Raw genomic sequence first — 14,589 nt, forward strand, 5'->3', positions numbered from 1 at the left:
CCTAATCAAGAACACATCAGCATTAAACTGTCCTCAGCATTAAATCAACTAATTAATATTTTCACTTGTCACCAATTTCTTAACAGCTTATGTAGAGAGTCTAACTCTACTTTCAGCCACTAGCATTTACAAAGAATATTAATGTGTCTGCGCTGGATTTTATCAACCTGTGAGGCAGTAAGCAAACAATTTTCCTCATGATACGAATACAGTATATAGTCATACTCTATTTGATTCTTAAAGCAGGCTACAGTTTAGTCTTCTGGTAAACTAGTAATACAAGTTATACAGTATTTTATATCACGGTACACACAATTCATTTAGCCATTATCAAACTAAATTCATATGCTCTTTTTAGAATAAGTTAATTTTTACACATTTCTATAGAATACTGGATTCTGGCAACCAAGTGTTGCAAATTTAACCAAGCAAATGACATGTATACCTCAACAATATTAAATGCTAACTTTTATGCTACAGATTAAATAATTCATGAGTCACACTAGCCCAAGTCAGGGCTTTTATATTCTTACAAGTCAACATTATATATGCTCAGCAGCAGTCACAATCAGCACAACATTCTGTACTTGTGTTAAGACAGCAGTTTTCTGACTCAACAGTAACTGCATTAAGGTTGTGTTAAGCAAATAGCTTTCTCAGTTGACAGTGAATTTATTACAAAAGATTATTTTTTTTTCCTGGACAAAGTAGGTACAGAGATCTTCACACTGAGTGAGGTATGCATTTGTAGACATTCTGCTGAACTTCAGTCACTTGACATGTGTCGAAAGTGCAAACCACCCTTCCTCATTTTGCTTTTCAATCTGTGGATATATATAAATATAATGAAACATCTGCTTGCGCATACTGTACCAAAATACATTGCATTTTCAGTACTATTCTAGTTTAAAAAATTGCTTATAAGGTGAATAACAACTTTCTGATGTTCATTGTTTTACACATGAAGCTAAACATGACAAATACAAAAAGGCAGTGTGACTTTCTGAAATGTAATACAAATCATGATAAAATCAACAACAGAAAAATTCTAAACAAATATATTCTGGAGTCTATATCTCACTGGCTACATTACAGTACTAAATAAATCAGTGACTAAATAACCAGTCATAAACTTGTAAATGAAATAAATACTGCCCGTACACATTCTTTGAATGTATCGTGGGGCACCTTATCATTCCTGCTTAGTATCATCATGCCAGCTGGTACCAAAGTAGACAGAATGAAATGTGAGAGACAGAAGATTCTGTATAACAGTACATCCAGACAACAGTTAATTGGGCACAACTATAAAACCATCTTAAAGCAGACAGGATCCTGATCTTCAATGAAAGTAAGGAAGAGGGGGCAGGATATCTAGGCCTCAGTTGAAAAAGACACTAAAAGATCCAAGATTAATAGCAGCTCACTCTTCCCTGAAAATATCTACTCTTGACCAATATGACATCCGAGTTTTATATGGGAGTGTGGCTATAGGAGGGGTGGGAGAAGTGTGTGTATGTGTGTGTATGTATGGGTCCTATTTGTATTGTCGAAAGTACGATTCATCGAACCGTACTTTAGTAAACACACTTTAGCGAAAGTGCATTTTGTTGGAAATGCACTTTCGCTAAATAAAAAACAAAACATGGAGTTTGCATGTACCGTTAGTTGTACATCAAAGTACACTGTTGATGTACAACTAAGGAAACTCCTGTTGAGATCGTGGTACAGTGGGGATAAGGGAATATTCCCTTTTTGCCACTGTAGTGCGATCTCGTAGTGAGAATAATAAAGTTGGGGGGATGGTGGGGCGCAGCCCCTCCCCCACCGGGGGTACAGGGGGGCTTGCCCCCTGCATAATACTTAGTTTCTATTTCTTTTTTTATTTTACTGTTTTTGTTCTGCGAAAGTGCATTTTCAATATAATGCACTTTCGTAGAAGTGTATTATCAGAAATGCGGTTCGATGAACCATATTTTCGATAATACAACATAGACCCATATATATATATCTATATATATATATATATATATATATATATATATATATATATATATACACACACACACACACACACACACACACACACACACACTACATGGTCTGAAGAAGGGATTTTATTGCGAATAAAAGATAAAAGTCTATTTGTATTTTACACTGCTCTTTGCCATCTGCTTTTTATTGGTTTGCTGTGTTCTACATTTTTGTTCACACCACTGTATACTATGCATATATAGAAGTACAAATCTTACTCTCCAAGGGCAAGAAATCTAGGCAAAGTTAAAAATAATGTGGGGGGGGGGGGGGCAAAGGCCCACAATCATGGACAGATCTTAAATATTGCTCTTATAAACTTAGTTGCTAAATTAACAAATTCGGCATTAGCATGCATTTTCTAAATATGAGGTCTGAAACTGAAATGTATGTCATTATTTACTGACTTCAGTCTACTTCAATCCTCAATCATATAGCAGAAAAACAAAAATTTTAATATAAGCAGACGTAAAAATTTGAAGTAAAAATCTGGATAGTTTAGAGGTTATATATACAAGCATATAATTATGTATCTATTTTAGCATATGGTGGTCACTTTCAGCAGAAGGGAGACTAGAAGTGACCTAAAACGTGTAAACAGTAATGTAGTTAATGTTTATAACATTGTTATGAAGAGTTCAGTGTAAATAGAGTGATATTTCTTTAAACTAAGTTAAGTGTTTCTAAGTTGTATCTGTTTCTTTAAAAACAGAGATAGATCCCTAGCTGTATTAGTGAGAACATACTTGTTTAACAAGCTGTTGAATGTAATATAAAAAGAGGAGTGAGAGAAGTCCAGTCAGAAAGCATTTTGTGCAAAAGGACCTAGTAACCAGAGCAGTGGCTCTGGAAGGCACAATCAACTAGAGTTAAAGAATACCTTGAGGAATATGTTGGAAATTGTAACTGCTAGAGAAACCCCTAGACAGAGCTATCAATAGAAGCTGTTCCCAGCAATATAAAACCAAGTTAGAGGTACTTGCTCTATATTTCGCTAAATCACAAGATTTGCTTGATTGTAAAAAAACTGCTTTATTTTCATTTGAATATAATAAAACTGCATTATAAAGACTGGGGAGGGGGTCTTACCTGCCTTATTCTGTCACACTGCTGGGCTGCAATGACATTTTGGGACAAGTTATTAATGCCATAGTTCAAAGACTTATTACTGTTACTGCAAGTGTAATTACCCCAAAAGGCAAAGATACAGTCTTGTGGTATGTTAGGAATTTTTTTTGAGTGCACTTTGTGAATATGCGTAGCAAGATGACAACAGCAGCTGTAGCTGAAGAGATGATTACAGTAGCTAAACTGATGGTTACCCCAATAACAGAGGCACCACTAAAACAACAGACTGTGAGGTTTACCTTTGATCAGTATGCCCAACAAGAGGGAATAGACAAGCTGACTAGGTAAGGATCTTAGCCCAGTCAACTGGAGAACCAAAGACATGGAGAAGACCGATTACCATGACCATAATAAAGGCGAAAAGGCTTTTACTGATCAGAGCAGATATAATCTCAAAGACAGCTCAAAAGTTTCACAGTCAAACATTTTCTAACAACAAAATGGTAAGGTTATAGTTAGGTAACTTAAAACGTATTATTAATCTTCTATGATTAGATCTGGAAAGTCAACAAGATAGATGCGCCATAAAAATGTAACTTATGTACTTACAATGAAGCTGGATCCTTTCATTCCTGTGAGTCTGACATGGCTGTTAGGTCTTCGAGGCACTTGTCAGATCCATACTGACATAGGTAGTGCTTCTCTGCCTTGAGCTCCTCAAACCTTTCCTTCCAACAATGCACCTGTCATCTCTAGACCAGCTTCCCTCAGATAGAGTTTGCTGCCTGAACAGCTAGGACAGAGTAGACTCCTTTGGAATCCTCAATAGTAGAAGGCTAGGGAATGGAGGATGGGTTGCTGTATCAGACAGATGGGAATGAAAGGGTGTAGCATTATGGTAAGTACATAACTTCCATATCCTTTATATTTCACCTGCCTGATCCAACTGTTGAGTCAGAATCCCCAGCTACTGAAACTCCTAGTTGGAATCATGACAAGAACTCACTAAGGATGGAAACTCCAAAGGAATCCCTGGACCTAGAAATCAGATCAAGTTTGTAGTGCCTGGAAAAGGTATGCAATTTTGACCAAGTTGCTACAGCACAAATATTGTCACTAGAATTCTTGAAGGAGGTCACGTAAGTAGCTACAGAACTTTTAGAATGAGCCTTAGGTTTAACTGAAAGCAGCTATTAGTGGCTTTGATACAGTGTGGCAACCATCTGGACAAGGTTATTCTACAGATCTTCTTACCTAGTCTATTTGGAGTGAAGAAAATTAACAACTGCAAGCCCTTCCTATGTCTCTTAGTGTGATAAATAAAATCTCAGTGGCTTGTCAACATCCAAGGGATGAAGTGTGTATTTCCCTTTGTTGGACTAATTGGGGAAGATTACAGAAAGATTGATTTGGATTGGATTTAGACACCACCTAAGGATTGGCTCTAAAGGAGACTCTGTCCTTTTGAAAGATAAGGTATGGCCTGAGTGAAGACATGGCATGCAGTTCAGAAATTCTCCTGGCTGAAGTAATGGTGACAAGGAAGAGGCACTAAATTTAAATTTCAAGCCAGGACAAGCTGTTTGGCAAGTGACCTTAAAAGAAAGACTCCTCAAGAAGGCCTTAAACAATTTATTCAATGGCAGTGAACAAGAATCTGACCGATAAAGGAAACTGGAAATGGATGCAGACTGCACTTTAATTGCTGAAAAATTGACCCCTACTTCAAATAAGGTCTTCAGAAACTGCAGAACTTTAGGAACTGAAGCCTCTGAGGGACTGACATTATGAGATGTCACCCAGAGGACAAAGCACTTAATTTAGTGAGGTAGATTCTTTCTGGCATGCAGACAGTATCTTAACAAGATCTTGAGAAAAGGCATGGTTCATGGCATTCACTGGCACTGGAGAAACCAAGAGGCTAGATTCTAGAAATTCTGGTGAGACAGGGAACCAGAATCTGATGTAAAAGCTAAGCATACATCCTGAGATGAGGACTTAGCAGAGGGAAACAAAACTTGTCTGAGTCAGAAGAGGAACAAAACAATGATTGTTGCTCTGCATTGGAGGGCTTTCTGTAACACTTTTTTTTTTCAAAACAGGTTTATTGTTTTAACATATAAGAGAAATATAACAATTTTATACAAGTAATTAAAAATAGGTATTATTATAATATTCAACAAAACAACTAAAGTATTTACAAAGACATCCACTACAATCAGATCAATTAATTAAACTAAAATACCATGCTATTGAAATTAGAATTTTTTTAGCAAATTTTGTAAATTATCCCATACAATATAATAAGATGTTTTTCTAGTTGTTCTTGTCCTAATTGTGTTTATTTCCATATGGCACACTATATTCATAACATTTTTAAATTCATTGAACGAAGGAGGTGCATCTGAAATCCAATTTCTAGTTATTATTTTCCTAGCCACTGCTAGAATAGACCATAACAAGGGAAGCTTAACCTTTTAAACACTTTGAGGTACAGGTGTGTTGAATAATATAAGAGATTTAGAAATAATGAAATTATCTGTAAAAAGAGCCTGCAAAAATTCATTAATTGACTTCCAGTATTCTTTCAATTTTATACAGTCATAAAACATATGAGCCCAGTCAGCATTAATTTCTACATTACATCTCTTACATAAATTATCTTTATTATTTATTTTATTCATCATCAAATGTGTATAAAAAGATCTATGTAAAAATTTCCATGTATAAAGTCTCCAGACAATGGAAGACGTAGTTCTATAAGCAGATTCCAATATATATTGTTTATCTTGTTGATTTGGTGGGCCCCCATTAATAGAAGTGAAATAATTCCAGTATGAATCTACACTGTAAAAAGTTTCTTATCTGATAATTTTATGTATGTATGAAAGTTTACCTTTATCAGAAACTTTATGTTGTAAATTTAATATCAAGTAATCAATCAGTGTTGGAATAGATTCTTTAACTGTTATAGACATTAGATCTATTTTATTAATGGCTTTCTGTAACACTTTTGAAATCAGCAAAATTGCAGGGGGAAGCCTAGAGGATCCCAAAAGACCACTGCTTGACTAGAGCGTCTCTATGGATTGCCCATCTTGGGGGATAAAGCAAATCAAAAGCAGGTGCTGCACTTGGTGTTGAGTGGGGATGGATGGCCTCACCTATTAAAAATGCTAAGAGTCACTGCTGGATTAACAGACCACTTGAAGCATGAGGACCACCTTGCTGAGCCTGTCCACAATGCAGCTGGGTTTCCCAGGAATGTGCATTGCTACTAGAAAGTAGTTCAAGCACATTACCCATTGACACTCTCATTGCTTCCTAACACAGAGGGTAGAACCCTGGTTCCTCCCCACTTATTTACCAAACCACCATCATGTTGTTGCCCTGAATGGAAATCACACCTTCATAGAGGAATTCCTGAAATTCCTGCAACACTAAGGAGAAACACTCTTACCTCCAATATGTTAATATAAAGACTGGCCTTGTGAGCATTTCAAACAGCTCTTCCACTTAAAACAATCCCCCACCCCAAAGAAGAGGCATCCGTTGTGACAAATGCCACTGGAGGAGGAAGGCCAGATCATCTTCAGTCAAGGACAAGTGGGAAACAGTTCAAACAAAGTAGATGATTCATGCAAGTGTTCATTATGTTCAATGATGAGGAATCTGAGACTGTGGATCAATTGGGACCATTACACAGTAACCACAGCAACATCCTCATGTGATACTGAGCAAACTGAACTATCAGAATGCATGAAGTCATTAGACCCAGGACACTCAAGACCAGATAAGCTAGGAGTTGTAGCAGGGTTGAAGATCTTAAGTTGCCTTGTGAAGAGAATTAATTATTTTCTTTCTGGGGCGGTGAGCATACTACCCAGCAAACTGTGTTCAGATAGCAGCCAATGAACTGCAAGCACTGAAATGGGTCTAGCTGAGACTATTGACTGTGGTCCCCCAGAACAAACAAATCTGAAGAAAATTATCCCTGGATTTTTTTTTAAATTGTATTTATCCAAGTAATTCATGGCTTTTTATATTTTATTTTATTTATTTATCCAAGTAATCCCTTGTTTGTGGTAGAGATTCCACTGTTGGGGCAGCCATGAGCCAATCATCCAAATAGGGGAGCACCCTGATCTCTTGGGAGTCAGAGATGGGCTGCAACTACTGCCATGTGCTTGCTGAACACCCTGGGTTGGGATGAAACTGAGATGAGTGACTGGCTACTACATGGAAGTGAAGAAACATCCTGGATGCTGGGACAATCTTGATGTATAAGGGTCCTGAAGGTCCACAGAGCACATCCAGATGTCCTTCAAGGATGCATCTGCAGTCCTAACATATGGGTTGTCCTGCCTCAGGCAGCCCTTCGGTCGGCCGGATTCCAAAGTCTGGGTCTGGCCTCGGCTGATGTCGCACTTCACCCGATGTCATAGCTGCTGTTTATTGGGTATAAAGGCATCAGCCGACGCCATTTTCCCCAGTCTTTCTTGCCGCGTGGTGCCCGAAGCAGAAGCTGTTCGCAAGTGCCGGTCGGTCAGATCCAGAGATTTCTACTACCAAAGACTTCTAAAAAGCTAAGTACCCCGTTGGGGACTCTTTCTTGCCTCAGCCGATGTCAGAAAAAGTAAATAATTGTTTAACTTGTGGGAAACAAATACCTCATAAGGATTTCCACTCTTACTGCCTTCCTTGCTTAGGGCCAGACCACTACGTATCAGCTTGTCTAGCCTATGCTTCCTTCAACCGACGAACGTTTAGACGTCGGTCGGAGTTTGCAGAGGAGTTTTTTGGTCCTGCTTTTGCTCACAAAATGCCGTCGGAGACTCCGACTACACAAATAGCTAAAAAGCGCAAGGAAAAGGACCGACACTCGCGGTCCGCAGTTTCGGCTGAAACCACGGTTAGGCCAACCGCGAGTGTCTCTGTTTCGGCTGAAACCGAGTCCTCGGTTCTTCCTTCGGCCGAAAGCATGCCTCCTATAGTCGAGGCCTCACAGACAATGGTTGAATCTGCTACTGATATTACTGCTACAGAAGCAGGCTCCCAGGAATTGTCGATACTATTCCTTTAGACATATCTACCCCTGCACGTGGGGCTGCTAGACCCCCTGCTTCTATGTCCATCAAGGCTTTTGCCAGGGCTAAAGCAGCTAAATCTTCTAAGGCCTTACCTGCTAAAACTACCCCACATAGGCCTACCTTTAGTTCACAAATACTCAGCCTGGCTGAGGATCTCATTTCTTTGATCAGGGGATCACAACCTCACCCAGACAGGGCCTCTCAGCCCCCTTCAGATAAGAGGCCTAGGACTGAACCCCCGGAACCTGTCTCTACAGACTATTCCTCGGAGGACTCGGACATTACTGACCCTCAGGAAGGCCCATATTCTCCTTATGCGGATTCTGATGCAGAAGACTCCATTCCTTCTGCTTCTCCTCCTGAGGAATTTTCTTTTGGGGAAACCTTACATGCTATGAGGGAGCATTTCCAATGGCAGGGCCAGGATTTTTCAGATTCAAGGAAAAGGCTAAGGACCTTCTTACACTTACCACAGCATAGGCCTTTAGCCATTCCTCCAGTACTAACAGTAGTTGATGATGCATTTAATGATGCCTGTACTGCTCCTGATTCTCTTCCTCCGGCCCCTGCCAAGCCTGACAGATATTACAGGGTCCCGGACACACACTACCATTTGTATAAGGCTCCTGTTGCAGATCCAGAAACCATTTCACAGGGCCCGAAAGATGTGACAGCTGCTTCTGCCAAAAACCCTCTTCCCTCTGATAGGGAATCTAGAGCATTAGAGAGATGGGGTAAAAAGGTTTATACTTCTGCTGCTCTTTCGGCTAGGGCCTTAAACTGTCAATTTCACATGATTCAATATCAGGAATTTTTGTTAGACCAGCTAAATAAAAAACTGTCCTCTCCTGAACCTATAGACCGCAAGTCTCTTCAGGATTTGGTACATAACTCTCAGCAGGTCAGTAACCATTTCTTAAAATGTGGCTATGATGCACTGGAGGCTTCCTTTAGATCAGCTATGACTGGAACAGTGATTCGAAGACATGCATGGTTAAAAGAACAGTCCTTACCAGATCATGTTAAATCAAAACTCCTAGATGCTCCCATGGAGAAACAAAGTTTGTTTGGCTCCCCTGCACAGGAGGTTCTGAAGAAGGTGGAAGAAAAAGCAAAATCTGTCCAAACAGTCAAGGATTTCTTACAGGTCCAACCTCCGAGGTTTAGCAGAAATTGGCCTTCGAAGAATTGGTCCTTTCCAGACAACTTCAGAGCACAGAGAGGCAGAAATAGACGCCCAAGAGGCAGAAATCAAGCTAGGGGTGCCTACAGGGGACGTCAGTGGCAACCTACCAACCAGAGAAGTACCGCCACAGATTCAACTACAAACACTTCCACTGGACAAACACAATGACTTGGCTCTGATACCGCCTACCAGGGAACAACTGGAAGCTCCCTTGGGCGGAAAGCTAGCCTTATTTTCACACAAATGGCATTACATTACAGGAGACAAATGGACTTTGCAAACAATAGACAAGGGCTACAGGTTTCACTTCCACACTCTACCAAAAAAGAGGGGAATGCCAAACCTACCACCAAGCCAAAAAACAGATGCTCTAAAACAAATCAACAACTTACTAGAGATAAGAGCTATAGAAAAGGTGCCACCTATGGAACAAGGCCAAGGTTTTTACTCCAGGCTTTTCCTGGTAACAAGAAAAGAAAATCAATGGAGACCTATTCTCGACTTGTCCGCACTGAACACATACCTCATTGTTCCAAAATTCAAAATGCTGACCCTCCAGCAGCTTCTTCCCATGCTGGGCAAGGAGTCTTGGCTGGTGACTCTAGATCTCAAGGAGGCATACCTGCACGTCCCTATACGACCAGATTGCAGAAGATACCTCAGATTTCTTGCAGGATCAGAGCATTATCAATTCTCAGCATTGCCCTTTGGCTTATCTACTGCGCCCAGAGTATTCACGAAATGCCTGGCATCAGTAATTGCTCATTGCAGGCTCCAGGGAATTCAAATTTACCCATACCTGGAAGACTGCCTATTACAAGCGGACAACAAGGCACAATTAACAAAAGATTTGAAAAATGTCATACAACTGTTGCAAGCCTTGGGATACACAGTCAACATGCAGAAGTCAAGACTAGTACCTTCCCAAAGGATAACATTCTTGGGGGCAGATCTGGACACATCAACTCAGATGGCCTTTCTCACAGAAGAAAAACAAAAGCAACTACCAGGCTATTTCATGTCATTAACAAAACAAACTCAGCTTACTGCAAGGAAAGTCCTGCAAGCCCTGGGTTACATGGCATCCTGCATAATATTGATTCCGCATGCCAGGCTACATATGAGAAAGTTACAATGGTACCTAAGGAATGTATGGTCTCAACACCAGCACAGTCTAGAAAACCAGATTCCGATAATTCCATGCCTGAAGCAAGAATTCCTGTGGTGGGCTCAGGCCTGCCAGTTGAACAGAGGCTTGCCTTTCCACAAACCACAGCCAAGCCAGACCATCACCATGGAAGCCTCAGACCTAGGATGGGGGGCTCCACAAGGAAGACTTATTCAGCCAAGTGGAAAAGATACCTCATTTGGAGTGCAGCAAAGGGAGAAAATGTCTCTGTGGCAAACATAGCACTCATCCTGGAATACTTAGCAGAGCTGTTCCATAATGGCCTGTCTTACTCCTCCATTAAGATCCATGCATCAGCAATTTCAGCAGAATACAACTTGAATCCTCCTGCTTTTTCTCATCCTCTACTCAGGCAGTTCTTGAGAGGAATCAAAAATGTAAAGCCTCCAAGGAAACCACCTTTGCCTACTTGGGATCTCAACTTTGTGCTGGAAAAGTTAACTCTCCCCCCTTTTGAACCAGCAGCAACAGCAGAATTACAATTCCTGTCTTGGAAAACTGCTTTCCTACTAGCAATCACTTCAGCAAGAAGGGTTTCTGAGCTACATGCATTAATGGCAGTACAACCCTTCCTTATCTTCCATCAGGACAGAGTCTCTCTGAGAACCAACCCTACCTTTCTGCCAAAAGTGGTCTCCAGAGTATCATTGAACCAAGCGATTCATTTACCTACATTCTTCCCCAACCCACAGAACAGGGGAAAGACTGCTACATACCTTGGATGTGCACAGACAATTACGCTACTATCTGGACAGAACTAAGACCAGCAGAAAAACTGACCAGCTTTTGGTAGCATATGCAACAGGAATGCAAGGAAAAGCAATTTCAAAACAGACAATCTCAAAATGGATAGGAAATTGCATTCGTTTTTGTTACTCTTTTCATGGAAAGACATCTCCTGATAATATCAGACCTCATTCCACAAGAGCTACAGCCACCACTACAGCTTTCCTACGAGGAATGGCTACTAAAGACATTTTAGAAGCTGCTACCTGGAGCTCTGTGCATACATTTGCCAAGCATTACAATCTTCCTTTATACTCTACATCCCGAGCAGGTTTTGCAACTGCTGTTTTGCAAGGGATCTTAACTACACCATCTTTATCTTAGTACCTCCTCCCCCAGTTTGGCTATGGTATTCTACCCATATGTTAGGACTGCAGATGCATCCTTGAAGGACATAGTACAGTTTTGTACCTACCATAAATGTAGATGTCCGATAGGTATGCATCTGCAGTCAGGATTACCCACCCTCCTTCCCCTCTGTGGTACTCCTAGGGTATTTACCCATCTTTTAGCTAGCTGGGGGAATCTGTTATGGTGTATTTGTTTGTATATATATATATCTATATTTGTTTATATTGTTTGCTCTCCACTGTTTGGAATTATTGCATTTATCCAAATTTAGCCTTACTAGAGGGCACCTGGCATCTGGGGCAAGAAACACTGAGGAAAATGGCGTCGGCTGATGCCTTTATACCCAATAAACAGCAGCTATGACATCGGGTGAAGTGCGACATCAGCCGAGGCCAGACCCAGACTTTGGAATCCGGCCGACCGAAGGGCTGCCTGAGGCAGGACAACCCATATGTTAGGACTGCAGATGCATACCTATCGGACATCTACATTTATGGTAGGTACAAAACTGTACTTTATTCTCCCTTAGGCAAGGCAGAATCAATTCCATCATGACAATTCTGAATGGGATCTTCTTCACAAATGTGAGCAGGTAACTAAAATTCAACATTGGCCTGAGTGCTTGCACCTTTTTTGGACTCAAAAAGAATTTGGAGTAGTGACCTAACCCTAGCTGGTCTGGTATGACCTCTTGAATGACTCTTTTTTTATTAAGGACTGAACTTCATTTTCAGACACTTAACTGGTGGAGTGCTACCTCTGGAAGCAACCACTGAAATAGTGAAGGGACAGGGAAAAGGTATACAACAGCCTCTGGATATTATTCATCTCATCCAAGCACCTTGTGTGATGACTATCCATGCTGAGTTGTAAAGAGATACATGACCCCTGGAGCTGCAGTCAGAGGTAAACAGTCATGTAGCCCTTCAAGAATGAGATTGCTGGTGGTTAGAAAATATACGGTTTTGTGGACCTCCATGACCTCTGGGATTGTACTCATTAAAATGACTGTTTCTGGCCTGACAGCACCTGTCAGAAGATGGGTCACAGGGAGGATGTTTAGATGAGCCTAAGAAGAAGCAAGGATTGGAGAAATGGGACCTGTCCTCTCCATCCTTGGGGCAGACAGGGGATGAATGACACCCATGTTCATCTGCATCCTATGGAAGACCCTAATAATGTGATCCATTTCCAAGTTGCACTCCTAATGGACCTAAATTACCTTTGAAAAAAACATGTTGCTAGTAATCTTTTGCCTCTAGAATAGCTGAGATTGCATTCTGTCAATGTGCAATTGTCAAGTTAATTAAATGGAATGTCTTAATTGCTGGCAGATAATTATATTGACTGTTAGCATGTTAACACATAAAAAAACAGGAGGTATGCAAGAAAAAGCAGTAGAAGTGGTATGCATTCATGGTAATTAGAAACTGTTTCCTGTTAGATACAAGGACAAACTGGTTTTGGAAAGGTAATAAATTTGATTGCTGCTGTTCACAATTTAATTATTTTATTTACATTTTGTTGACTGGGCTAGTCCCACTAGGTCAATGATCTCTTCAGGGCAGGCAAGAAATGGTAATCATATTGACCATGGGAAGTTTGGCCCAGGTGCCAGAGAATTTACTGTACTCTTTTCAGTAAGTGATGTGGGATCAACGTAAGCATACAGTGCAGCACCCTTCCTTATGCAGCAGTGGAATGTCAATATTTGGAAAATGTATCCAACTACCTAGTGTGGGAACAGATCTCTCCAATAATTACATGATTCCAGTCACATGATAATACAAAAAAAGAAGTTATGTACCCACCATAACGTTCAATCTGTGTTGTCCATTTTCATTACTCCTCACAATTGGGTTTGGATCCGACTCGGCCATTACTAAAGCTTGTGGCCACCAAAAACTCTCGAGCTCCTCCCTTTCTCATCTTGCACCAACCCTAACACTTCTCAGATCTTGTTTGCTGTTACAGATCAACAAATATATATATATATATATATATATATATAAGGTTTAGTATTAAAAGGGGGAAAGGAGAATGTTCGCAGATGGAAACTCAAAACATGGATGTTCGAATTTCCATCTTGCTCAACATCTCCGTGTTAGAAAATTTATATCAGCGAATGCACAGTACATTCCTAATATAAACTCAAAGCACTGTACAGAGGTAGTAGTACAGTGCGGTGTGGGAAATTCATCCCTTTCCTTAATGCAGTGCAATCTCGGAATTGGACTATATGGTTAGCAGGGGGTGTGGGAGTGCAGCCTCCCATAGGGGGCTGGAGGGGGGCTTGACCCCCTGCAAAAACATGATGTTAGGTATACGAATTTCCTTTACCTGAGCTCCTATACGGACATTATGTAATCTCTTCAGCAACAGTGTCGAATCTGATTAATTCATTCAGCTGATTTGACATTGTGCCATGTTCTATGTTTTAAGTTTCATTTTTTTTCGGTGTGTTGAAAGGAAATAATTTTTCCTTTTGACATTTTAACAGTAAACCCCTATATATATATATATATATATATATATATATATATATATATATATATATATATATATATATATATATATATATATATATATATATATATATATATATATACACACACACAAATACACACCTACATCCATAAAGAGTGTGGTATGAAACTGTTTAGGAAAGACTTAAAATTATAGACGGGGATTGGTGGGTGGGAAGTTGAGGAAGAATGAAAATGGACAACACAGATGGAGTGTTATGGTGAGTATATAACTTCTTTATCTGGGGTCTATATCATATGAGCGAATAGGAAAAACTGGACCAGACCTCGAAGTGCTTTTTCTGTGATTGCGGTACAGTGAAGAATGGAATATTTGCCCTTTCCTCACTGTAGTGTGAT

At 40.1% G+C, this 14,589-nt stretch overlaps 1 protein-coding gene across 1 annotated transcript in view; it reads right to left on the reverse strand.

Annotated features, from left to right (window-relative positions):
- Window positions 1-277: 277 nt before the first annotated feature.
- SPICE1 (spindle and centriole associated protein 1) overlaps window positions 278-14,589 on the reverse strand; it is a 1,080,118-nt gene continuing 1,065,806 nt past the window's right edge. The window contains exon 16 of the mRNA XM_044072827.1: window positions 278-824. Coding sequence (XP_043928762.1) covers window positions 771-824 — 54 coding nt within the window. The 3' untranslated portion in view covers window positions 278-770. The remainder of the gene's footprint in view (window positions 825-14,589) is intronic.

Source organism: Protopterus annectens, chromosome 5.part1 (assembly GCF_019279795.1).
Source record: "Protopterus annectens isolate FY-2018-M chromosome 5.part1, PAN1.0, whole genome shotgun sequence".
Lineage (NCBI taxonomy): Eukaryota > Metazoa > Chordata > Ceratodontiformes > Protopteridae > Protopterus > Protopterus annectens.